This window comes from Pipistrellus hanaki, assembly GCF_964339955.1.
Source record: "Pipistrellus hanaki genome assembly, chromosome: 5".
In the NCBI taxonomy this organism is placed as follows: domain Eukaryota; kingdom Metazoa; phylum Chordata; class Mammalia; order Chiroptera; family Vespertilionidae; genus Pipistrellus; species Pipistrellus hanaki.
This window is the reverse complement of record NC_140507.1, coordinates 72,921,522-72,947,653: the sequence shown is the minus strand read 5'-3', so window position 1 is coordinate 72,947,653 and position 26,132 is coordinate 72,921,522. Positions and strand designations below refer to the sequence as shown.

Here is a 26,132-nt window from a genome sequence, read left to right as displayed (position 1 = left end):
GCCATTCATAGTCTTCACAGCAAAATACAGGGTCCTCACTAGGCTGGAAGGCCCCCTGTGGCATCGGGGCCATCTGGCCCATCCTGGCTCACATCTCACACTGGATTGCTTACCACTTGCCCAAAGCCCCACGTCCTCGCTCCGCCTTCCCCTGCAGGTGCAGCTGGTCAACAACTCCTTCAAGGGAATCAAGTATCTGCGGCTCAACACGCTGGCGTCCCTGGGCTACGCCGTGGTTGTGATCGATGGCAGGGGCTCCTGTCAGCGAGGTCTTCGGTTTGAAGGGGCCCTGAAAAACCAAATGGTAACTTTTCTTCCGGGCCCTTCCTGTGCAGCAAAGGGAGGTCTGGGTTTTTGTTGGCTCAGGGTTTGGGGCGGCTCCGGGTCACCTCCTTCAAGGACCGTCATAAGCAGAGTGGCCTTTTGGAACCAAGGGGACATCTGCTTCGCTGCTCAGCTCTGAGTTTTGTGTCAGGGGGACACAGGTATACACCATCCCACCTGGTGCCAGACACGTCAGTACAGGCCCGGGCGGCAGGAGGTGCCGGGCTGGGCTGGACAGGGACTGGTGGCTGCGGAAGTGGTGCTCACAATGATGGTGGTGACAGTGATGAGGATGTGGTGATGATAATGATGGTGATGACGGATGTGATGATGATGGTGAAGGCTGTGTTGATGATATGATGATGGTGGTGGTGGTAGTGATGGTGAAGATGATGGTGGTGACAGTAGTGATTGTGGTGATGGTGATGATGATGGTGGTGGTGAAGATGTTGACACCAACTATTCATTGAGCACTAGCGTGTGCCATACCTCTAATTGTAGGACACTACCCTCATGTTACCCTCATGTCTACTGTAAAATGGGTCCTATTCAGGTTAACACCCTCATTTTGGGGTGGGAAAACTGAGGCCCAGAGAGAGGATGTGACTTTCTCAAAGTAACAGCCAGGAGGTAGCAGGGCAGGGTTGGTACCAGGCCCGTCTGACCACGGCCCCGGGGAGCAGTGTGAATGGAGCTTTGATCCAAGAGGGAGCGGGCTCCTCACGGGCAGAGGTGGGCGGCAGTGGGAGGAGCCGCTGAGAGGTCCCCGGCCTCGTCCCCAGGGCCAGGTGGAGATTGAGGACCAGGTGGAGGGCCTGCAGTTCGTGGCCCAGAAGTATGGCTTCATCGACCTGAGCCGGGTGGCCATCCACGGCTGGTCCTACGGAGGCTTCCTCTCGCTCATGGGGCTGATCCACAAGCCTCAAGTGTTCAAGGTGGGTCCTGCCCGCGCGCCCTCCCTCCTCTCCACTAGCGCCCGCCCGTGCCCCTTGGAGCCCGTGGGGGAGGCGTCTCGGCAGGGGCTTTGCCACGTGGCTGTTTCTCCCCGCAGCAGCCCCACGGGGCCGAGCCCCCCTCCTCATTGCCCGCCACTGCTGACCCCAGGATGGCATCCGGCTGCACAAAACCCCGCCAGCAGCTCTCTGTGGGAGGCTGAGCCTGGGACCCCGGCCTCGGATGGGCAGAGGTGGGGCATGGTGTGAAGAGCTTCGGGGGAGGGACTCCCAGGCCGGCAGCACTGTCCGGGCACCGCGGGGCGGCGATGAGGAGGAGGAGGCAGAAAGGCAGTGGGACCAGGGAGGAGCTGATCCCGGCCTAAACATGCCCGTTCAATTCACCCTCCCTCGACAGCACACAGGCCACGGGGGACACGGTCTGAGGGCCCCTCCCTGCCAGCCCCCCCTCCGTGTGCATGCCCACTCATGTCCTCCGGGGGAGGCCCCGGGACAGCCAGTTGAACGAGGGCTCCTGAAACCTGACCCATGTGCATGTGTCTCTCCTCTCTCTCTCTCTCTCTCTCTCTCTCTCTCTCTCTCTCTCTCTCTCTCTCTCTCTGCCCTGTCCATCCACTGTGGCCCTCAGGTGGCCATCGCAGGTGCCCCGGTCACGGTCTGGATGGCCTATGACACAGGGTACACGGAACGTTATATGGACGTCCCGGAGAACAACCAACTTGGCTATGAGGCAGGCTCCGTGGCCCTGCACGTGGAGAAGCTGCCCAACGAGTAAGGCCCCTCCCTGCCCCGGCAGTTCTGAGTCACCGGCGCTCCTGCCTCTGACACTGCTCCCTGGCTTTCGCTCCTCCCGCTCCCTGCTTCTGCCTCACGTCCCGCCCGCAGCCCGGTCTCCTCTCCGCTCTCCCAGGAGGTGGGTGTCTGGGTGCTCTGGGAGGGAGGCCCCTGGCCCTGCCCTCAGAATGCTCTAAGAAAGTTCTAGGTTTGTACCACTGCATGTGTGGGCACCCTCCTTACCCAAGCACATGGCCCGCCAGAGGCCCATCAGTTGGTCTGCAGCATGAACAGCCTTTGTCTTGTGGGTTTTGGCTCTCTGTGGTTTGGGACCCAGATCCACATGGTTGAAACACTGGATCCATCGGACCAGCTCAGATGTCCCATGGCATGCCGTTGGCAATGGCACCTGATTCTCTGATTAAAGACATCAGTGTTGCCACTTTCAGCTGTGGCTCTGTCTGAACGTATGCTGGGCTCCCATGCCTTCCATGGTGGGGTTCCCTTTACCTCTAACCCCACCTGGGCTCCCTGGGGAGACCAACGTGCAGCCAAACTCGAAACCCCTGCTCTAGACCTGTGCCATCTACTTAAGCTCATACTCATGCACATCCACTGAGATCATCCATTCATCCATCGAGACAGACGCAGATTGCTGGTTGCCAGGGTGTGGAAATGACTGCTGATGGCCGTGGGGTTTTGCTTTGGGGTGTTGGAATGTTCTGGGACTAGATAGAGGTGATGGTTGTACAACCTTGAGAGTACACGAAATGCCCCTGAAATTTTGCTTTAAAATGAGTTAACTTCAGGCTATGTGAACTTCACCCCAATAAATTACTTTTTAAAATCAAATATGGCCACTTTTGCCACATTTCAAGTGCTCAGTAGCCATGTGTGGTGGTGACTTTTGGGTTGGGCAGGTCTGTAACCTCGGGGCAGCACTGCCTGAAAGCTTTCCTGTAGCTCAGGCCATTGCATAGCCAAGAACACCCTTGCCCGGAAGTGAGGTCTCCCTGACCCACCATTTAGGTCAGTGTGTTTCCCTTCCCCCAACCCTCTCCCTCCGCTACCTGTTACTGCCGCCCTTGCTGCCCCTGGGCTGGAGAAGGACACTGGGACTGCCTCTGGGTGGGAGAGGAGGGTAACCTCAGACCCTCACCCCACCTTGTCTTCCAGGCCCAACCGCCTGCTCATCCTGCACGGCTTCCTGGATGAGAACGTGCACTTTTTCCACACGAACTTTCTCGTCTCCCAGCTGATTCGAGCCGGAAAACCTTACCAGCTCCAGGTGGGTGGCTCCTGGATGCTTTGGGTCCCTCCCGGGCAGTGGCAATCCAGGTGGCATCACCTCTCACTGCACTTGCCACCTCTCCCTGGGCTCCCTGTAGCCAATGCCCATTTGTCCTGGATGCAGCAGTCCTGGGTTGATTGCTCCGGGTTCATGCTGCCCCGGTGCTGGGAACACAGCTAGACTCACCCCAGCCCAGAGCCTGGTGGAGGGTGGTCATGCAACTGCAATTATCATAGACATGGTTTTAAACCAAGAAACTTGGAGGAACTGTCCAGGGTTCTGCAAGCATCTGGGAAGGGTATTGGCTGGGCTGTCTGAAAATTCCCTAAAGCGGTGGCATTTTAAGGGAACTAAAGACTAAGTTGGGGAGTCAGCCAGGCCCCAGGGTCGGGGAGGTGTGTGGAGGACACCAGACCCAGGAAACCAGTTGGATGGAGCAGCTTGGACAGGAGACGAGAGTGGCTTGGGGAGTAAGCCAGAGAGGAGTTGGAGACCAGGGCAGGCCCAGGTGGCTGGGGCCTCAAGTGAAAAGTAGGGTGTTGGGAAAGGGATAGTGCTTTATTAGTAAGGGGTGGGCCTTGGGGTGGGGGGGTGGCTAAACGCTGGCATTTAGGGGGTGAGTCTTGGTTGAGGGGGCGTGGCCTTGCCTGGATTTTGTTCTAAGGAAGAGAAGCGGTGTCTGGCCCTGAGAGCAGGACTGGAACTGTTTTGCTTGCTGTGTGACCAGCATCCCCCTGGCTGCCCTGTAGACGGGCCAGTAGGACTTGAGCCATAGTCAGTTGTCCTGGCAGGAAAGGGGTCAGCAGTGGGGAGCAAGAAGCCCAGTGGGTTGTGGAGGAATTCTGGAGGCAAGAGGGACAGATTTGGTCACATGCTGCCATGATGTATTTCTGCTTCCCAGACACCTCCATGCGCTCTGTCCTGTCAAACTTGACAGGAGGGAAGCAGGCAGAGTTGTTTTTGGTTTTTTTTACTCCTCACTCAAGGGTAGGTTTATTGATTTTAGAGAGACAGGAAGGGTGGGAAAGAGAGAGAAACATTGATCAGTTATCTCCCTTATGCATCTCACTTGGGGATCGAACCTATAACCTAGGTATGTGCCCTGACCAGGGATTGAACCCACGACCTTTTGGTGTACATGACAACGCTCTAACCAACTAAGCCGCCTGGCCAAGGCAAGGGCAGAGCTTCTGTGAAGGTGAAGAACTGTTAGAGTGCCTCTCGGCAACCCCACCCCCAGCCACATATGCTTCTCACAAGTAGGCCAGAGGCAGCTGCAGATGAGGGCAGAAGTCAGGCGGGCCGAGGATGGAATCACAAATGTCCCTCTGAGCCTGAAATCTTGGTCAGGTAGCTGAGATAGTTGTTCCCTCCTATGTGATCATAAGTGGCAGGTCTGTTAGCCTTGGGCCTCACTTCCTCATCTGTGAAATGGGCACAAGTACCCCCTGCCTCCCAGTGAGGCTGTGAGAGCTGAATGAACTTCTCAGGGGAAGCCTTTAGAGCGCCTCCCCAGGAGAAACTGGAAGTGAGATAACACTGTTGGGGGTGGGAGCTTGGTTCACGCTCTTGCCTCCGTGCAGGAGTGGGTGGTAGCACCGTCCCTGAGGTGTGATGCCCTGAGCCAGAAAGGGGGAGGGGCTCCAGAGTGCCAGGGTAGGCCAGCAGGGTCGCTCGGTGCCACCAGGCCTGCCTTCTCTGTCCACGCAGATCTACCCCAACGAGAGACACAGCATCCGCTGCCCTGAGTCCGGCGAGCACTATGAAGTCACGCTGCTGCACTTTCTACAAGAATACCTCTGAGGGCCGTGGCCCTCGGCTGCACACCTAGAGCACAAGTGGTTTCTCCGCCGCTGCCACCACCACTACCACCACCACCACCACCAGGGAGACCAGGCGGGAGGACCTGCAGTGCCCTCACCATAGCCCCTGCTGGACTGCCCAGGCCCAAGAGCCACCGCCTTGATGTCCCGACGTCTTTTATCATTTTTAAAAATGCTCCTGGGTTCCTTGCCTGTTGCTTCTTGGTTGCCAAGACGGAGAGATGTGGCTGACACCCACAGGGCACTTCCTGAAGCCACCCCCTCTTCCCGTTGTCCGGGAGCAGGACGCCTGAACTCCGCTGGGCGCTGGAGCCGGTGGGTCTGCCTCCTGGGCCCTGGCCCACACTGCACCCAGCCCGGAAGCATGCGATCGGTTGCCTTTTCTCCTAACCAGCCCCATTTCCTACTTGTGTTTTGTTTTTGGGGACAGCTTTCATAATTATTTAAAAGACAGAAAGCAAGGGGTGCTGAAATCTAGAATTGGGGTCTGCCGCTGAGTAACGGGGTTCAGCCCAGCCAGCACCCAGTGCGCCCCGCCTCTTTCGGAGCCCAGAGTTGGGAGTGGTGGCCAGCAGGTGTGAGCACTGCACACGGTGCAGGCAGCCTCCTGGGCCCGCCTTTCCCCAGCTCCTGGTCAGGCTCCGAACTTGGTCAGCTTCGGTCTCTGCTGGCCAGCGGCTGCTGCCCACCCCGTCCCTCCAGCCACGCGTCTGCCTGGCCCACACAGACCAGATTCCAGGTTGGGAGGGGAACCATCCCCACCTCAGGGTTATTTACTCCTTCCTTTCCCTCCCTGCCAAGAGTTCTGCCAGGGGCGGGCAGAAAAGAACCCCAGAAACAAACCACCTCTACATATTAAGGAAAGAAAATATTTTTGTCGATTCTTATTCTTTTATAATTATGCGTGTAAGAAGTAGGCTCATTAAACGATTCCAGATGGAAGCGTTGCCACCTGCCTGCGTTTCCTTCTAAGCCCTGGGGACGGGGATGAGGGCCTTTTGGAATATGCAGGGTCTAGGAGGTGGCAGAGCCAAAGGCATGGCGGTCTTGGTAGTCAGCCCTGGACGCCTTGGCACAAAAGAGGGAGGGGCACCATGCCCTGGCTGGATGATGCCCTGCTCCTCAGTGGCCCAGTGAAGACAGTCCCCACAGTCCTGATGTGTCGCTCAGGATCCAGCATAGGGTGCGGAGGGCGGTTTTCCCAGGGCAACAGCACAGCCCAAGGTACAGCGTCCTTCTGGCTGGGTGCTCTGTGGGCCACCATTGCTTCCTTTTGCGTGTGCTTGTCCAGAGACGTGAGTCCGTGTTTCAGGCACCAGGACACGCCCCCTTCGTGTTTGTCCCGACAGCAGAGAGAGCCAGGGGACTGCAGGCGGTGCCTGTGGAAAGGCACGCAGGGCGTTTGAGTTCCTGACAGCAGAATGGCCTTGCCGAGTGCAGTCATCCTCTCCATCCTTTGGGAAGCTCTACCTTTACTTTTAATTGCTTAAAAAATAAGTACAAGAGGCCCTTTGTCCCAATCTCTATTTTTTCTTCAATATATTTTATTGATTTTTTACAGAGAGGAAGAGAGAGGGATAGAGAGGTAGAAACGTCGATGAGAGAGAAACGTCGACCAGCTGCCTCTTGCACACCCCCTACTGGGGACGTGCCCACAACCAAGGTACATGCCCTTGACCGGAATCGAACCTGGGACCTTTCAGTCCGCAGGCCGACGCTCTACCCACTGAGCCAAACCGGTTTTGGCCCAAGTCTCTATTTTTAATATTGATAGCTGCATTCTCTTCAGCTTTGTGAATGTTCTATAAGTTATTTTGTCAGGAACCTATCAAGGAATAATAAAAGTTATTCTGGACTTTTTATGTTAGTCAATATAAGGGTTAGCTGGCCTCTGTAAAGAGCCAGATAGTAAATATTTTGGGCTTTATAGGCCAGATAGTCTGTGTTCCAACTATTCAGCTTCACCCTTGTAGTTCAAAAGCAGCCACCAATGATATGTAAAGTGTAGGTATAGCTGTGTGCCAATAAAACTTTATTTACAAAACCAGGCCTGTAGCCAGATTCAACCCAGAGGCTGTAATTGAACAACTGGTATAAATGATACCGTAACCAATAGCTTTGTACATATTTTGGGCATATGTTTGAATTTATTGAGTAAATTCCTAGAATTATCAAAGGCATATTCATTTTTACTTTTTGAAGAATACTGCCAACTTGCCTTCCAAAGAGAACGCCTCAGTGTGCACTTTGCCAAGAGGGAAGAAGAGTGTCAGTTTCTACACTCCTTCACAAACAGTGTTACGTGTTTTCAGACATTTTTATCTTCAATCTTAAGAGGTGAAACATGGCATCTCACTGTAACTTGAACTAAAAAAATTTTTATGTGTGGGAATATTTTCATGTTTTAAAGACACTAATTTACTAGTAATAATTTGCCCCCTTTTTATCTATTAACCTCATTGATTTGTAGACACTACATATGAAGGAAATTAGTTCATTGTCATACAGGTTGAAAATTGGACTATGTTGCTGATTTCAAAATGTTTTACGGGTAAGATAGCTAAAATCATCTCAGGAAAAAGATGTCTTTTACTTAACCCACTGTGAAATAAAATGGAGGGGAAACCAGCCATAAGTCACAGAATGATAGAAACTGGTGAGAAAGGGGACTCGGGTTGCCCCAGGAGACTTGGCGGCTGGCAACCCTCAATCATGTCAAAGCAGGAACTCTTCATCGTAACCTCCTACCCCTGCCTCATTCAGTCCAACATTCAGATTGTCATGAGGCAGCATCTGATGGCCAGATTTTGGTTAGTCACATTCCTGCCCTGATAACGAGGTGGAAACAAATGAGGTGCCAACAGGAAGGGGGCAGCTACAAAAGCACAAGTGTGACAGGTCTCAGTATCTGAAGGTGGCAGGTTAGAGATGTCTGTTTCTTCCTGTTGATACGTGGCCACTGTTTCCTCCACCTGATGGGGATTCCATGAGCGGGAGGGTCCCTGATGCTAGTTGGGGTTACCTGTGCACGTGCTTGATTCCTTTCCCAGTGTAACTGCTCATCTCTTCCTAATTGGCAAGAACCCATATGTGGTAGACATAAAACCCTGTCATATCAATTGCAGATATTTTCCTGGTTTGTCCTTTTCTTTTCAAACATGTTTATGTTATTTTTCAAAAATAACTAGACATCCCAGCCAGTGTGGCTCGGTGGCTGAGCATCAATCTATGAACAAGGAGGTCACGGTTTTATTCCTCAACAGGGCACATTTCTGGGTTGCAGGCTCAATCCCCAGTCAGGGATGTGCAGGAGGCAGCCAATCAGTAATTCTCATCATTGATGTTTTTATCCCTTTCTCTCCCTTTCTCTGAAATTAATTTTAAAAAATTTAAATAATATATAGGAAGTTGCAAAAATAGCACAGAGTCCCATGTACCTATCACCCAGATTACATCTTAACCATAGTACGTTGTCAAACCAGGGAATTGACAATACAATGCAATTAACTAGACTAACCCTTACACTTTAAAATATTTCGCATGCACTCGTGTGTGTGTGTGTGTGTGTGTGTGTGTGTGTGTGTAGTTCTGTTCCACTGTCACCTGAGCAGGTTCCTGTAACCACCACCACAATGAAAACAGAATTGTTTATTCACCACCACGGAGCCCCTTTGAGTGGCCCCTTTATATCCACACCCACCCAGGCTATGGCGTCCTGAGAGAGAAGTCTGATACTGAGTCATGAGTTGTTTCTTTTAGAACTGCTAGGTTTCATGTCATGGCTAGAAAGCAGGGCCTTTGGAATGATGGCTTTTTCTTTAAACTTTAGTGTGAAGGGTGGCTTTTTCTTTAAACTCCTTTAGTGTGTGTGTTGTGTATGTGTGTTTTGAGGCAAAAAGGAAAAACAAGAGTCTTGGGGCTCAGTCTTTCTATACACACACACACACACACACACACACTCTACCCCTCTTTAGCAGGATATCCAATAAGTTCATAATTGAAATACAATGTATTATTAACAACAGCTCTTGGCCACTAATTAGATTCTTCACAGTTACAGGCTGAAGGTCAGACGCAGGCGAGAATAGGAAAGACATGAATGGAACCATGCTGTGTAAAACAAATAAACAGGATAGCAGAACCAATTGATGGAACCAATTTCCAATGAATCCAGGAGGAAATTTCTTAACACAAGCAGGTATCTCTATGTAGGACAGGCTGCCACTGCCAAAGAGCGTGAATTCTGAAGTTGAGGTTATCTGCGGAGCAGTCAGCCTTCTATAGGAGCCTCCTGACCTCTGGACACTGACCTTCATCCTCGGGGAGGGACGGGGGGGATGAGGGGTTGAATGTAAATGATGAGAGATTTGAGTGTGATTCAGTCCAGCTTAAGGGTTACCTGTGACATTTTCTCTCTTCATTCTGTTCTTTCAAGTCAGGAAGAACTAGGAAAAGAGGCTTAATTCTGGACACTCCTGGCCACCAGGGGTTTCTTGAAATGCTAAGCAATTTGTGACCCACCTCTGCACACAGACACAAAATGATTCCTTCTGTAGTTGAAAATCTGGGCTTTCTTCATTGGCATCTAATGCTAGTAGCACCTAGAATTTAGAGTTCTTACCTGCAGTCCCTCCATCAGTCCTCCTGGCAACTCCTGAGGTAAGGGTTATTTTCTCTTAGATTTTTATTTTGAAATAGAATTCTCTAATGTCCCTTGCTCATCTTCCCCTAAAGTTAACATGGCACAAACCAGGTGTTAAAGCCAGGAAATTAACATCAACACGTCTTATCATGTACATAGACGTATACAGACCTTATTGAATTTCAACATTTCTCCCTGTAAAGTCTTTTTTCTGGTCGAGGGCTTTTCTGGCTGATGCTTATGTTTCCCCAAATGGAGTTGAAACCTAACCTCCAACGTGATAGTGTTAGATGGGGAAGTTGGGGGTTGATTAGGTCATAAGGATGGAGCCCCATGAATGGGATCAGTGTCCTTTTACAAGAGACCCCAGAGAACTGGGGCACCCCTTCCCCTGGTGAGGACAGGCAGGAGAGCAGTCTAAACCAGGAAGTGGGCCCTAAATAGACACACAAAGCTGCCCAAGCCTTGACCTTGCCCTTGCCACCCTCCAGAAATGTGAAAAGAAATGTGCTTTTTCCCTAACCGGTTTGGCTCAGTGGATAGAGCATCGGCTTGCAGACTCAAGGGTCCCGGGTTTGATTCAGGTTAAGTACTTTGTTTGTGGGCACATCCCCAGTGGGAGGTTGTGCAGGAGGCAGCTGATTGATGTTTCTCTCTCATCGATGTTTATAATTCTCTCTCCCTTCCTCTCTGTAAAAAATCAATAAAAATATTTTTTAAAAATAGTAAAAAAAAAAAAATGTGTTTTTTGCCGCCCGCAATATATGATATTTTTAGGATAGAAGCCGGAATTAAGAAAAGTATCCAAGCCAGGACCTTCAATTGCAGCTTAATGGTCTTTTTTAATTTTTAATTTTATTTTTCGTGGTCTTGATCTCCTTATTCTGTGATGGCTCCTCAGCTCTCTTTCATGACATTTTTGAAAAGTACCGCTGGTGTGTCTGATGTTTGCTTATAATTAGATTGAGAGCCAGCATTTTGGGCAGGAATTCCAGAGGTGCATCCGGTGGGTGGCTCCGTGACGTAACAGTCTCATTTTTGGTGATGTTAACTTTGATCATTGGGCTAAGGTGGTGTCTCTATTGTAACATTACTCTTTTTCTCGTTGTAATCAACAAGTATCTTGGGGGGGAAATACTTTAAGATTATGCAAATATCCTGCTTCTCATAACTTTCCACCACCAATTTTTAGGATCTTGGCTGCCACAATTATGAGGTATTTTCCCAGTGGCCACCTTCCATTGCCCTCACACAGTTCACGTTCATTCGTTTAAATTTTAGTGGCTCTTTTCTTTCCCTCATTCCTTGTACATTCACCAACTGGAAGAGCTGAGTTTGGTCAGGGACGACGGAACCAAGACCACTGACCGCGGACGCTCCCCGCACTCCCAAGCCCCGCCCCAAGATGGCGGCCAGAGCGGGCCGGGCGCTCCCGGTCACGTGATCGCGCCGCCGCTGACGTGGCCCCCGGGGGACGCCCAACGTGTCCCTCGCCGCGCCCCGTCCGACGTCCAGGCCCAGCGGGCCCGATCTCAAGATGGCGGCGCCCAGCGGAAGGAGGAACCGCGGCGGCGGTGCGAGCTTGTGGGCTGCGCTGCTCCTGGCGGCCGTGGCGCTGAGGCCGGCAGAGGCGGTGTCCGAGCCCACGACGGTGGCGTTTGACGTGCGGCCCGGCGGCGTCGTACACACCTTCTCCCAGAACGTGGGCCCTGGGGTAACTGCCGCCGCCGAGCGAAGTGCCCGCGGGGGGGACGGGATTTGGGGAGGGGTTGCTGCTCGACTTTGGCTCAGACTTCGGGGGGTGGGCCTCAGTGTGAGTGCGAACTTGGGGGGCTGGAACTTTGAGGGAGCTGGGTCACTGTCCTCAGTCCCTGCCGCCTCTCACATGCCCAGCAGCCCTATCCCCCAGACCCAGGCGAGTTCCCCACCATTGGAGGCCGGGCGGACACAGGTGGGGAGGGGAGCTGCAGTTGGAGACACAGGTGGGGAGAGGGGAGGGGAGCTGGAGCCTTTGGGAACGCGGCTCCAGGTCCCGCAGAAGGTCGGTCCCCTTGCAGATATGACTCGGAAGTGCACAGACGTTGCTCTTTCTGCCATTGCACAAGGTCCCCCATCTTTCGTGTCACTGAAGTGTGAGGCCAGGTCCTCCTTTCCTGAGACCCCCGGCTTTGTCCCCAACTTGTTGGAGAAGTCGCTGCCCCTTTCATCTCCTTCTTCATGTCTGAGATAGTATCGATTGCAGCTGTTTGTTGAATGCTAATCTACAGCCTGGTACTGTGCCGATTGCTTTTTATGTTAGGCCTATTTTGCAGATGAAGGAACAGAGGCTCAGAGAGGTTTGCACCTGTCCAAGAGCCATAGCAGCGCAGATACGGGCCCCAGGTGTTTCAGCTTCCAAAGGGGGCCTGCGGCTGTCCCAGAGCCCCAGCTCCTAGAGGGGTGGGTGTTAGAGGGGGTGTGGCCGCCTCCTTCCCATTCTTTACTCCCAATAAGCCGCAGGGGTTGTTTGTCCTGACCCAGGCGCTCACTAGTAGGGAGGCAGGAAGAGGAATTCTGGGTTGTCAAGTCACCAGGAGGCCTTGCCGGGCTGGCTTCCGGGGACACTCACCAGCACTATCTGCCTCTGCCTCCTTCTCCTTTAGTGTAGATTTTCAAAAGCAGGATCTTCTTAGACATCCCAAGATCCTGCCCCTTAAGAACTGAGGATTACATCCTACCAAGCCTTCTTTTCCATTCCGTTTTCTAGGACAAATATACTTGTGTATTCACCTATGCTTCTCAAGGAGGGACCAATGAGGTGAGTTGTACAAAATTCCATGTAATTTAGTGTGATGGTATCTGTTTTCATACAGAGATGTTCTCCCAGGATAATGAGGTTGTCATGGGTGGGTTAACTTACACTCATTGAATTCTTCGTAACCAATAAATGCGAGAGTGCTCATGTTAAAGTGAGATAGTTCCACAGAGTGAACGGATGTCGGGACAGGAGGGACATGAGCTGTGAATCTGCCATTCCCAGGAGGCTTTATTAGAGGTGTTGCATTTGTTTTCTGTGCTGACTAACAAGTCACCATAAATATATCAGCTTAAAACAGCACCCATTCACCATCCCTCAGTTCTGGAGGTCAGAAGTGCTAGGGCTCAGCTGGGTGCTTCATAAGCTAAAATCAAGGTGTCAGGCAGTCTGGCCTTTCGTCTTCCAGGCGCAATTTGTTGTCAGAATTCAGTGCCTCACAATGTAGGCCTGAGGCCCTCCTTTCCTTGCTGGCCATTTTCTCCATCTGATGGCAGAAGAGGAAGTGAAATAGATTCTAAGCACCAGAGGGCGCATTGCACAAGAGGTGCCAGTGGCCGTTAGACCAGCGGTCGCCAACCTTTCGGACCTCGAGGACCACCAGTGCTCCGAGAACCACTGGTCAGCGACCACTGCTTTAGACGGTGAGAGCGGCCTCTGCTGGCAGCAAAGACACAAGGGCTTCAGTCCTACAATCACAAAGAACTCATGCTGCCACCACCAGTAGAGTTGGAAGAAGACCCCAAACTCCAATGGGAATATGGTCTGGCCTTCACCTTGATTTTGCTTCTGAGAGAGCAAAGGAGCAGCCCCACCATATCCAGACTTCCTTTTTTCCCCATCCCCTCCTCTTTGGTAACCATCAGCTCGTTCTCTATGTCTATGGGTCTGTTTCTGTTTTGTTTTTTTTAGATTGCACATATAAGGAAACCATATGGTATTTGTCTTTCTCTTTCTGACTTATTTCACTTAGCACAATTATACTCTAGGTCCATCCTTATTGTTGCAAGTGGCAAGATTTCATTCCTTTTTAGTGCTGAATAATACTCCATCGTGTATACATACCACATCCTCATGAGGCAGCCTTGTGTGAGTACGCAGCCGCACATTGCTAGTTCTGCACCTTCTCTGGGTGGGGCACACCCAGTACACAGCAGTGCCCTACTCACTCCGCAAAGGGCACTCCTGTGTGGGTACCACAACATTTTGCTAACTCTGAATTTTCATTGGGAGGAGAAGCCCCGTGTGAGCACACAGTAGTGTTTCACTATCTGTACTTTCGCTGGCCAGGGTAGCCTTATAGGCAGGTACTACAATATTTTGCTAGCTTTGCACTTTCACCGGGGGAGGGGGCTCCACGTGCACACACAGCCCAGTGGGACACCCTGTTATACCTGCTGGTCAATCTCAGGGTGGAGGGGCCCCTGTGTGCATGCTATGGCACCCTCTTCCTGCTGGAGCTAGCTGGGACTGGCTGAGAACCTGCTACAACACCCTACAGTTTGGCCAGAGAACCTGGATGGAGAGGGGAAACAAATAACTAGAGGCCCGGTGCATGAAATCTGTGCGGTACAGTCCCTAGGCCTGGCCTGGATCAGGGCCACCTTCCCCAGCTGCCTGAAGCCAGCCTGCCCCCTCCCGCACCCCACCCTCCTCATCAGGTGACAGGTGCAGGGGGAGAGGGGATGAGAGGTCGGCTGTCCCCCCCTCCGCCCCCTCACTTGCTGGCCCTGCCCCCACCGAGGGTGGCCATCAGGTGATGGGAGCCTGCCAGCTGGGGAAAGGGACCAAGAGGTGGGCAGTTTGCCTCAAAGTGACTGGTTCAGTGGTCTGTTCTGCCGTGAGGTTTTGAGAATCTCAATTTGCATATTACCCTTTTATTATATAGGATGGCACTCACTGGTTCCTCTGGTTCTGGGCTTCTCAGCTTGCAGAGAGCTTTCTCAGCCTTCTCTGTGTGGTTTCTATACCTTGTGGTGCAGAAGCCGTATAATTGACTCACAGTTGTCTCGGGAGGAAGTGCGCTAAGTATTTCATGTGCTCTTAGGAGGGACGAGCTCTGTCCACGAACACCGCCGTCTTGGATCTGCTTTTTGAATTACACACTTTATTTTATTTATTTCTTTTTTAATATGTTTTATTGATTTTTCACAGAGAGGAAGGGAGAGGGATAGATAGCTAGAAACATCGATGAGAGAGAATCATCGACCAGCTGCCTCCTGCACACCCCCTACTGGGGATGTGCCCGCAACCAATGTACATGCCCTTGACCAGAATCGAACCCGGGACCTTCCAGTCCACAGACTGAGGCTCTATCCACTGAGCCAAACCGGTTTCAGCTTGAATTACACACTTTAAAAGGGTGAATTGTACAGTGTGTGTAAACTAGTAATTTGTTCCTAGATGGATGCTCCAGGCAAAAGGCATCTAAGTGACCATTTAATTAACATAAAAATGGCCTTGTTCACATTAATGAAAAAGCTTTGATGTTAAATGGGGAGTACCAGGAATCTGAGTCCATTATTACTCTTGGGAGGGACTGTAAACTCATTTTACTAACAAACTCTGGAAGTAAGTGCCTTAGGCAGCCTGGAACATAAGAGTGCGTTTTCCATTCCCTTTTGGCCAGGGTTCCAGAGGCTATAAAAGGTAGAATACACAGGTAGTGGGATGTTTTGGAACCAGTTCAAATTTAAAATTTTTTAAAATATACACTGAGTGGCCAGATTATTATGATCCACTCAGAGTGTGTGTGTGTGTGTGTGTGTGTGTGTGTGTGTGTGTGTGTGTGTATTAGGGGCCTGGTGCATGCATGGGTGGGGTCCAGCCAGTCTGGCCAGGGGGAGGGGACATGGGCGGTTGGCCAGCCTGCCTGCCTGCTGGTCGAACTCCTGGTCGATTTGCATATTAGCTTTTTATTATATAGGATATACACTGGCCAGATTATTATGCATTCAGAGATCATAATAATCTGATTACTCAGTATATACTTTAACTGATTTCAGATAGGAAGGGAGAGGGAAAGAGATAAAAACATCAATGATAAGAGAGAATCATTGATTGGCTGCCTCTTGCCACCCCACGCTGGGGATCGAGCCCGCAACCCAGGCATGTGCCCTGATAGAATCAAACCATGACCACCTGATTCATAGGTTGATGCTAAACCACTGAGCCACTCTGGCCAGGCTAACGTTTTAATTTTTAAGTAGCTAATACATTCACATCATTCAAAAAGAAAAACATATAAAAGATTAACAGTGTCTTCTAGCCTAGTTCCTGCCCACATCCTACAGGTATCCACACTTATTAAAATCTTGTGTCTTTTCTGAGGACTATGCCTCTGCAAGCAGGCATGAATGTATTGTCTTTTTTTTTTCTTCCTTAATAGGCATCATTTTTCAGGGCAGTTTTAGGTTCACAGCAAAACTGAGCAGAAGGCATAGAGATTTTGTTGTATCTTCTTGCCCCTCCCCACATGCACAGGCTCCCTATTGTCAGCAGCCCCCACCAGAGTAGTGAACCTACATTGGCATCACTGTCACCCCAAGTTCATAGTTGACCTTAGGGCTTCCTCTTGATGCGCATTTTGTGGGTTTGATCAAATGTATAATGGTGTGTATCAACAGTTGTGGTATCGCGTAGAGGAGTTTCACTGCCCTGAGCAGAGGGGGGGGCACCGGGAAGCACGCTCCAGCGGGGGTCCAGGAAAGGCTCCCTCACTGCAGAGCTGGACGTAGACGGGCAGCTCTCAGAGGCACCACGCTCGCCAGGCTGTGTGTCTGGACTGACCCTCGTCTTTCTCCTCTCCCCAGAAGTGGCAGATGAGCCTGGGCACCAGCGAAGACCAGCAGCACTTCACCTGCACCATCTGGAGGTGAGCTGTGGATCCCAGCAGGGGGGCTCAGGCTGCTCTGGGCAGCAGGGAAGGAGGGGCAGACACACCAATGGGGCCCTGCACCCCTGGAGGGGCACGCAGGGAGTGCACAGAGGGAGGACTTCTTTATGCTTCTGCCAGCGGGCATGAATGTACTGTCTTACCTTCTTTTTTGTTTTTATTTTTCTTAGTAGACATTTTTTTTAGAGCAATTTTAGGTTCACAGCAAAATTGAGCAGAAAGCAGAGAGATTTTTATGTATCTTCTTGCCCCTCCCCACATGCGCAGGCTCCCCTATGTCAGCAGCCCCCACCAGAGTGAGGCATTTGTTGGCAGGGACCGCAGAGCTCCCCAGGGAAGCTGACACTGAGGCCAAGAGCAGGTTATGGGGTCTGAGGGGCTGCAGTCTAGGCAGTAGCTTCAGCTCCAGAGAGTGGGGCAGGCTCCCCAGTGCTCACCTGCCATGTCACCCTCAGTCACACTCATGGTTCATGGGCTCAGTCTCCCTGCCAGGGACTGATGTCTTGTTCACCCACTGCTGGTGCCCAGCTTGAGCGAGTGGTGAGCCAGGGAAGGGATGGAGGAAAGGGAGCCCGTAGCCCCGGGTGGGGAGGAGGAGGATGGGACATCATGGAATCATGTCCCTTCTGTCTGGGGCTCTTCCGCCTCAAATGTGTCACCTCAAGCAGAGCCAAGTTCTCAGACTTTTGTGTGCCCGACAGAAAGTCCAAGCTGTGGCTTCACCCACACGGGACAGATCAACAAGTTGGACACAGTGGGAGGGCAGGGACTTGCCATTAATGAAAGGAAGTGGCGCGTTTTTAAGTTGGACATATACAATAAAGACACGACACTTTTTAATGCATTTTTAAATGTTCTTATTGACTTTGAGGAAAGGAGAGGGACAGATAGAAACATTGATGTATCATCAGTCAGCTGTCTTCTGTATGCTCCCTAATGGGGACCACGCCTGCAACCCGGGCATGTGCCCTGACCAGGACGGGAACCAGGGACCTCTTGGCATATGGGTCAGTGCTCAACCACTGAGCAACACTGGCCAGACTTAATGCGTTCTTTTTTAATCCTCACCTGATATGTTTTATTGATTTTTAGAGGAGAGAGAGAGAGAGGAACATTGATCATTTGCCTCCCATAGGTGCCCCAATCGGGAATTGAATCTATAACCTTTTCTCGGTGTACAGGATGATGCTCCAACCAATGAGCCACCCAGCCAGGGTGACACAGCATGTTTTAATCACACTTGCAGTGTCATCCCAGTCTCAGTGCTAAGCAAGCAGCAGGTACTTACTGAGTGCTATTGGGAAGATTCGTGCCTTTCTGCTGCACTGCCTGCCCCAGGGGCCAGGAGCCCAGCATCCTCATCAGGTCACCCTGCCTGAGCCACATCTCCCGGCCTCAGAAGTGTCACAGGAAGGAGCCTGGGACGCCCTCATCACGGGGAAGGCTCCTTACTGGGTTGCATTAACCGTGTGCAGCTCGCTGCCTCTCTCAGGGAGTCTGAGCCACCAGCCCTCAGGGGCACAGACCCAGGCCATGCAGGCCCAAGGACTCACTGAGCCCGACACCTGCTCACCATGGGGCCACCTGCTCAGCCGAGGTCCAGCCTAAATGGGCCCAGCCTCCAGGCTTCAGACATGGACTGACCCTCCATCATGCAGAGGTTTTGAGAATCTGGGAGACTCCCTGGATGCCACCTCTTTATCCCTACCTCCTCCCCCCACACCCCCGTCCCACCATCTCCGCCCTCCACACCCCCGTCCCACCATCTCCTCCCCCCACACCCCCGTCCCACCATCTCCTTCCTCCACACCCCCGTCCCACCATCTCCTTCCTCCACACCCCCGTCACTAACACCTTCTCCCTGGCCTCCCTGCTCCCTTCTCTATTCCCCACCTCGTTATGTCTGCTTTTCACACATGGCCCGTTGGAGCTCTTTACACTGCAGACATCATCAGCCCCTTGTTGGCACCAGTCCTCCTCTTTTCTTGTGTGTGTTAATCTTCACCCAATATTTTTCTGTTGATTTTTAGAGAGGGAGAGAGACAGAGAGAAACATCGATGTCAGAGATCACATCGATCAGTTGCCTCCCACACATGCCCTGACCAGGGCCAGGGATCGGGCCTGCAACTGAGGTACGTGCCCTTGACCAGAATCGAACCTGGAACCCTTAATCTGCCGGCTGACACTCTGTCCACTGAGCCAACCTGGCTAGGGCACCAGACCTCCTCCCTTGGCTCCTCTCTCTCTCTGGCCATAAGACCTCATGCTTATCAAATGCCAACACTTGCCCCCTCTGAGGACTCTGTAGCAGCCATTTCCTCTGCCTGGGCCAGCCTCCCCCTCCCCTTCCTAGTTCACTCCTGTATTTCTCACCTCCAGGATGCTGCAGCCCCCATGCAATACCTGATGTCATTGGCACTCAATAAAAAGCATTTGGTGAATGAGCATGAGGGTCCCTGCCCTAGAACAGCTTGCCTTCAGAAGGGGACAGAGGATTGTCAGTAACCAGCCAGAAGAACGTTCTGGAACAGGAAAGGGAATGATGCGGAGGGGCCCGGTCCACACTTCCCGGTCAGCCGTGCTTGGAAACACGCGGCCCTGGGCTGATCCCTCGCCTGACCTTTCTCTGCAGGCCCCAGGGCAAGTCCTACCTGTACTTCACTCAGTTCAAGGCAGAGGTGCGGGGTGCCGAGATCGAGTACGGCATGGCCTATGTGAGTATCCGCTGTGCACTTTGGGGGGTGGCCTGAGGTGTCCCCTGGGGAGACAGGCAAGAGGAGGAGGCGAGCATAACTTGGAAGAACATGGGACACTGCCGACCCCAGGTTTGGGGGCGCAGGGAAAGAGGCGGTGGTGGTGCCCAAAGCAGGACCCTGCTGACCTCCAGAGACAGCAGGCAGGTGTGACAGGAAGTGGGCACCGGCATCACTCTCCTGCTGCCTGCCAGTCTCCTGCCGGAGCCCCCATTGGAAAAGCCAGCAGGAAGCTAGAGGGCAGGCCTGGATGCTCAGCTCTGAGACACGAAGAGGGACAGCAAGGGTGGCAGTGGCCCTGAGGCAGGTGTGTGGCTCACTGGTATGTGTGTGGGTGTCATGGCTGGGCAGTGCCTTCTGCACACTCCTGACCCCCACAGCCCTCTCCAGAGGCCGGCCACCCTGCAGAGCCTACCGTGTTCTACCACTTCCACCAGCTCAGGTGCAACTAAGCAGCACAACCACTAGGAGCCGGGCAGCCAGGTAGAGATTGTTTGCCAGGAATTGGCTTCTGCCACGGGACTGACCAAGCAGCCCTGGTTTCCAGAGGCCAGGCAGGCTGGAGGCAGGGCTGGCTCTGCCGTCCCGGGAAGCCCAGCTCTGTTCTGAGTCAGGGCCACCCAGGTCAGCAAGGAGGACCCCCTGGGGATGGGCTTTTCTCACAGCACAGAGACTCACAGCACCTGGCGGTAGTCAGTGCGGAACTGCAGACATGGCTGCTCCAAGGTGACACATCACAGGCCCACTTTGAACTAATGACTCTCCAGGGTCCCTTTAAAACTCTATTTTAGTTCATTTGAGAGCACAATTCTAATTTTTAAAAATCACATTCAAGAGATTGCTGTGCTTGTCCCATTTCCATAAATTAAGAAAAAAATTGAATTAAATACCTTCTTACTAGGATTTGCAGTGAAGGCACGAAGTTTTAAGCCAGTTGACAATCTCTTAAGTAGATTAGCCAGCCACTTCTCCTGGGTCTCTATGTGCTCAGGAAGCGTCAGTGAACGCACACGGTTTTAGTCCGTGCCTCTTGGGGAAGCAAACCATACCGTGTTCTTTCCTGATTAGGGAAGTTTCACTTTTTCCTTTCAGTCCAAAGCTGCGTTTGAAAAAGAGAATGACGTTCCCCTGAAAAATGAGGAATTTGAAGTGACCAAAACAGCAGGTGTGTAAGAGTGGATTGTGGACATGGAACCCAGATACAGGGGGTGGGGGGGAGGTGACAGCAGAGGGCCATCGGGGCCACGCGGTGAGGGAGCACTGTTGCAGGGCACATCCGGGCTACAGGCCAGGCATCCGCAAACTGTTCCTGTAAAGGGCCTATAGTAAATATTTTCAGGTTTGTGGGACCCATGGCCTCTGTTGCAACTGCTCAACCTGCCCCATCAGGCAAAGGGCACACCACGTGTCAGTGAGCGGATGTGGCTAAGTTCTAACAAAACTTTCATACGTGATGAACTTGGAAATGTGAATGCCATGTCACTTTCCCATGTCACAAAATGCCATTTCTTTAGATTTTTGTTAAATGCCCTTAGCTCAAGAGTGGCGGGCCAGGCTGTGCCAATCCCTGATTGATAGCTCTGGTCCATGGGAGCGCTGTGACCTCCATACGGCCTGGCTGTCCTGTGCTCTGTGACCACGATCCCCAGCCCTGGCCGGTGTTCTTAGTAGGTAGAGTGTTGGCCCGCACACACAGGGCCACAGGTTTGATTCCTGATCAGGGCAAGTACCTCGCTTGCAGGTTGCATCCTCGGTCCCGGTTGGGGCATATGTAGGAGGCAACCAATCACTTTCTCTCTCTCTCTCTCTGTCTTCCCCTCTCACTCTTGGGTGACGATTAACAAAAGATTGGACCTCCTGAGCTCCTGAAAGCCACCCACCCAGTCCTCTGAGCCATGTTAGCCACCAAGGGCTGATGCTGAGCAGAATGGGGTGGGAGCTCGCAGTTGGGGCTCGGTGTCCAGAGCAAGGGTGGACCAGTGAGAGGTTAGGATGATGGACAGGGAGCTCGCCAAGGGGGGAAGCCAGAGGGTCCTGGTTTCAGGGGAAAGATGAGGTGAAGAGACCATGTGGCTATGAATGTCACTAGGCATGAAACCCCGGGAAGACGGCATGGGCAGTGCTTAGGGAGGAAGCGCCTGAGTCTGGATGAGCCCTGCTTGCAGGCCCTTGAGGACGTGGGGACCATTCAGAGCAGAGGCCAAGGACGGAGCAGAGCCCGAGCCCTAGGGCACACACTAGAATTGCACAGGGAGTCAGGGTCTGGCTAGGTGTGGCGGGTGGCATTTGCTATAAAGGCATCATATGGTCCTTGAACAAGTTTGCCGGTGATACGCCTGGCCCCCGCCGTTCGTTTTCAGTGTGGCAAAAAGGACCACGATTTTCCCCCCTTGAGCTCTCCTGTGGACTCCCACTGCCCTCAGGAAAGGCCCACCAACCTCTTCACGTTTTCCTGTCTCACCCGTAAGACTCGGGGCTGGGCTTCTTTCCACATGCACTTAGCTTTGGGGACTGCTCCCCGCTCTGCCAGTCCCCACTGGGCCCTACCCTGGCCCAGGAGCGTCGGGCAGTCTCACGGGCACTACCATGCGTTTCCTATTTTGCAGTGTCCCACCGGCCCGGGGCGTTCAAGGCCGAGCTGTCCAAGCTGGTGATCGTGGCCAAGGCGGCACGCAGTGAGCTGTGACCGGCGCCCACTGTGGGCGGCTTTCTCATCTGCCGAAAGGGCAGTGCCTGTGAGACCTGGCGTTACTGGTTTTCTAGGGGCACTGTTGTTTTCTGCCTGGCTGATGCTGCCCTCAGAGGGGTCCCCAGGGTGGCTGAGGCCCTGGGGCAAAGGCCAGGGGCCAGGAGGTTGAGCGGTACTGTGTCCCCCCACCCCCTACCAGCTCCCCATCTTCCCCCACCACCACCCCCCGCCCGCTCTTCCGAACCGGAGCGTGGACCGAGCCCGCTGCTGCCGATCTTACCAGGAGAGGCATCGGCACAAGGGGGGGTCGCAGCTCTCCTGGCGCCAGCGCGGCCCCTTGGGGTCAGGCCAGGCTCCGGTGCTCGGGGAAGAGAAGTCCTGCTGCCCTCTGACCTCAAGTTGACTCTTTTATTACAATTTCCCCAGGAGACCACCTTCCAGACTAACTGGAAAGAAATGAAATGTCCTTTTGTATTTAAATAAAAAAGAGTGAAAAGGAACTGCATAGCCTAGCTGTCTGGTGCTGGTGCCGCCTGGCAGGGGACGAGGGCCCGGGCCCGGTGACAACAGCAGGAGACTGGCTGCCCACTCCCTTCTCTCCTGGAAACGGGGGCTGTGTCCCCAGGACACGGGGTTTTAGGCACAACCTTTCTGTAGGTGCAAAAGCAACGCGATCTGAGGGGGCAGCGTGAGCCTGCTCCTGGCCGGGCTGCGCCTCCCGGGACCGTCCGGCAGACCCGCGCTCCCAGCAGGTCACACAGGCCCCGGTGGGGGGTGACCACTGCCCGGCCCACCTGCTCTTTTGACCAGGTGGTGGCTTTGCTTAGTTTTCTAAAGCCAGGTTATAGCAGGGCGATTAAATAAATATAAATGAAACCCAAATCAGAGGTGCCTTGGTCTCCCGGCTGTGGGGGGGCTGGGAGTCTAACTTCTGACCGTGTCTCCACGAGCAAACGTGTGGCTGTGAATCGGGTCCTTCCTAATTGGAGTCACCATGTTGGATCAACGGAGCCTCTCTGTACCTTCACTCACCGGTGCCAACCTGAGGGTCCGGCACTGCTGTGCCCACTTCCCAGAGCAGCAGTGAGCTGGGAGCATCTGGGGTCCTGTCCGAAGTCTCACCTGTAGCCGAAACCGGTTTGGCTCAGTGGATAGAGCGTTGGCCTGCAGAATGAAGGGTCCCGGGTTCAATTCCGGTCAAAGGCATGTGGCTTGGTTGCGGGCACGACCCCAGTGCGGGGTGTGCAGGAGACAGCTGATCGATGTTTCTCTATCATCGATGTTTCTGACTCTGTATTCCTCTCTCATCCTCTCTGTAAAAAAATCAATAAAATATATTTAAAAACAAAAAACAGCCCTGATGGGTTTGGCTCAGTGGCTAGAGTGTCAGCTTGTGTACTGAAGGGTCCCAAGTCCGATTCTGGTCAAGGGCATGTACCTTGGTTGTGGGCATATCCCCGGTGGGGGTTGTGCAGGAGGCAACTGATGTTTCTCTCTCACCGATGTTTCTAACTTTCTATCCCTCACCCTTCCTCTCTGTAAAAAATCAATAAAAATATATTTATAAAAAAAAACAAAAAACAAGCCTCACCTGTCCATACCCCCGGTGGCCTGCAGTCAGATTGGGGTCATGAGCGTGAAGAATAACTGTTCTCAAAACAAACAACCATCGAAGAGGGACTGGGCCCTGACGATGTTCAGGGAAGGAATCAGCCAGCCCCGGCCTCTCTGCTCGGAGAGGAGATCTGAAGGCTGCACATCACGGAGGGTCCGCGCCCAGTGACGGCCCAGCTTCAGCCTGGTGAGCACAGCCAGCCCGGTCACCACAGCCCGAGACGATCGTCCGGGCCTCCTGCCACACCGGGCAGCTGGCACAGCCCTGAGGTGTCGGCGGAGGAAGGGGATTTCCAGTCAGCCCAGAGTCGCCGCTACCAAATCCCTGGGTGTCCAAGGGTGCGGGGCAGTGGGTGCCGGGCGCCAGGACACGGGAGGGCATCTCAGGGCACAGAAGCCTCCCCTGCCCCATGTGACACGTGTGCATCTTGATGTAGCTGTTGGGTACTTTCAGGAACAAAGCCACACAGGCACCAGGACCTCCCATCAGGAGGGGCTCAACGAAACCCTAGCTTGCGCGTGCAGAGCCACACTCGGCCACACCGTCATCAGCGCAAGAGCAGCCGAGACCACGCCTCGGCAGGGGCCACAGATCCGCCACCTTCACCTCCAGCCTCAATTTAAAAGGCAAAACGCCCTGGCTGGTGTGGCTCAGTTGGTAGGAGCTTTGTCCAGTGTACCAAAAGCTCCCAGAGTCGATCCCCAGTGGGGACGTGCAAGAGGCAGCCTATCCATGTTTCCTCCCTTCGCTCTAAAAATCAATGAAAATGTCCTTGAATGAGGATTTTAAAAAATAAATGAGGCAAAAACTGGTCAGACTTCTGATCAATATGGCAGAATAGGAAAACACTACTCACCTCCCATGACCACATCGAAGTTACAACTAAATTACAGAACAGCCATTCCTGAGGACCACCTGCAGGCCAGTTGAACAAAACTAGGACTATGAAGAAGCCATGCTGAGACTGGAGGGGAGGGCGGAGCTGAGGAATGAGCAGGTTCCATACCTGTGTGTAGCAATTAAGGATTGGGAGGGCTGCCGAAACTGGTTTGGCTCAGTGGATAGAGCGTCGGTCTGCGGACTGAAAGGTCCCAGGTTCAATTCTGGTCAAGGGCATGTACCTTGGTTGCGGGCACACCCCCAGTAGGAGGTGTGCAAGAGACAGCTGATCGATGTTTCTAACTCTATCCCACTCCTTTCCTCTCTGTAAAAAAGTCAATAAAATATATTTGTAAAAAGAATTGGGAGGGCCTCAGCCAGTGTGCTCAGTGGTTAGAGCACTGGCCCATGCACCGAAGTCAAAGGCACGTACTTGGATTGCAGGTTCTATCCCTGGTCTCAGTGGGGGCCTGTGTAGGAGGCAACCAATCAATGTGTCTCTATCACATTGATGTTTCTCCCCTCCCTCTCTTCCACTTTCTAAAAGTCATTGGGAAAATATCCTCTGGTGATATAATTGGGTGCCCCCTCTAGCGGGCACCAGCGTTTTTGCATCTGGTTGTGAAACCAGCAGGGATTGCCTCTGGGAGAGACTGCTAGAAACTGAGGCACTGCTCTTACAGGGCTTGAGAACAGACTCATTGCTCAACTCACTCAGCCCCAGCACCGGGGCAGCAGCTCAGAAAGCACCAGGGACTACAGAGAGAACTGAGTTAATTCCCGGCAAGGACTCCAGGAGCAGGGAGTGGGGCGACTGGAGACAGAAGTGTCACAGACACCATTGCTTCTTTGTTGAGCCTCCCCAACCCACTGACAGGCCCAGGCAGGCACCAAATCTGTGTTCTCTGTTAACCTGGCTACCACCACCCCATCCATAATACTCAGACCTTTCCCCACTCACTCACTCACCCCGCCTGAGTGCTGCTAGCGGCTTTCCCACACAGGCAGCCTGCCCCACTTCACGCTGCGGAGTCCACAACCTCACACGAGTGATGGCCGCCCTGAGGCTTGTGCTGTAGACTTGGCCAAGTCCCCTAAATCCCAAACAAGCAGTGGCCAGCCCAGCGCACCGCACAGCAATTGCCTAGTGGCTCCGATCCCAGCACACGTCATGATCCGTCTCAATTTGAGTTTTAACTCCCGTCAGGTAGCTGCAAGCCTGGCATAGATGGCAGCCAGGCTGGGCTTGGAATGCAGCTTCCACTCAGCAGCCACAGACCTGACAGGTGGTGCTGTCCTCGGCTCGCACTGGGACGCCCTCCAAAGGGGCCCGAGCAGCCGGCCTCCGTTCATAGCATAACCTCTCCCAAGTGCCTCCACGGCCAGCACCAGCGGCAACCAACCACAGATCACTCGGCAGATCCCTCCAAATGGCCCAAAGCCTGGCCCGGGTCACAGCCGAACAGGGCCTGTGCGGGCATCCCTCTCAGGCTCCAGAACCCACACACCCAGTGGCTGGCTTCAAACTGCACCAATGCCTGCAAACGTGACTCCTGCTCCACGGGGTCGTCCCTCACACAGCTCATCTGCTGGACTTGCAAACAGTCCTCAGTGCCCATCAGTCTAAAGGGCACCTCCACCACTGCCAGGCCAGCAGCAGGCAAGGCCCAGCTACAACAGGAGGGCGCACTCGGCCCGC

The 26,132-nt window shown here is 53.1% G+C and overlaps 2 protein-coding genes across 8 annotated transcripts in view; both read left to right on the top strand.

Moving 5' to 3' along the window:
• Window positions 1-5,994, top strand: part of DPP9 (dipeptidyl peptidase 9) — a 36,083-nt gene extending 30,089 nt beyond the window's left edge. For 6 of the 7 annotated variants that reach the window (XM_084883632.1, XM_084883629.1, XM_084883633.1 and 3 more), the window contains 5 exons: window positions 158-304; window positions 1,107-1,259; window positions 1,906-2,048; window positions 3,228-3,339; window positions 5,053-5,994. In XM_084883632.1, the coding sequence (XP_084739758.1) occupies window positions 158-304; window positions 1,107-1,259; window positions 1,906-2,048; window positions 3,228-3,339; window positions 5,053-5,145 (648 nt within the window). In that variant the 3' untranslated portion in view covers window positions 5,146-5,994. Of the gene's footprint in view, window positions 1-157; window positions 305-1,106; window positions 1,260-1,375; window positions 1,511-1,905; window positions 2,049-3,227; window positions 3,340-5,052 lie in introns of all 7 variants that reach the window. The other variant, XR_014794990.1, reaches the window with a different exon arrangement.
• A 5,302-nt stretch (window positions 5,995-11,296) lies between these two features.
• Window positions 11,297-22,806, top strand: MYDGF (myeloid derived growth factor). Its single transcript, XM_084883664.1, has 6 exons — window positions 11,297-11,521; window positions 12,554-12,604; window positions 16,414-16,475; window positions 19,130-19,211; window positions 20,343-20,415; window positions 21,857-22,806. The coding sequence occupies exons 1-6, from the start codon at window positions 11,345-11,347 to the stop codon at window positions 21,934-21,936; spliced, it is 525 nt and encodes a 174-aa protein (XP_084739790.1). The 5' UTR covers window positions 11,297-11,344; the 3' UTR covers window positions 21,937-22,806.
• The last annotated feature ends 3,326 nt before the right edge of the window (window positions 22,807-26,132 follow it).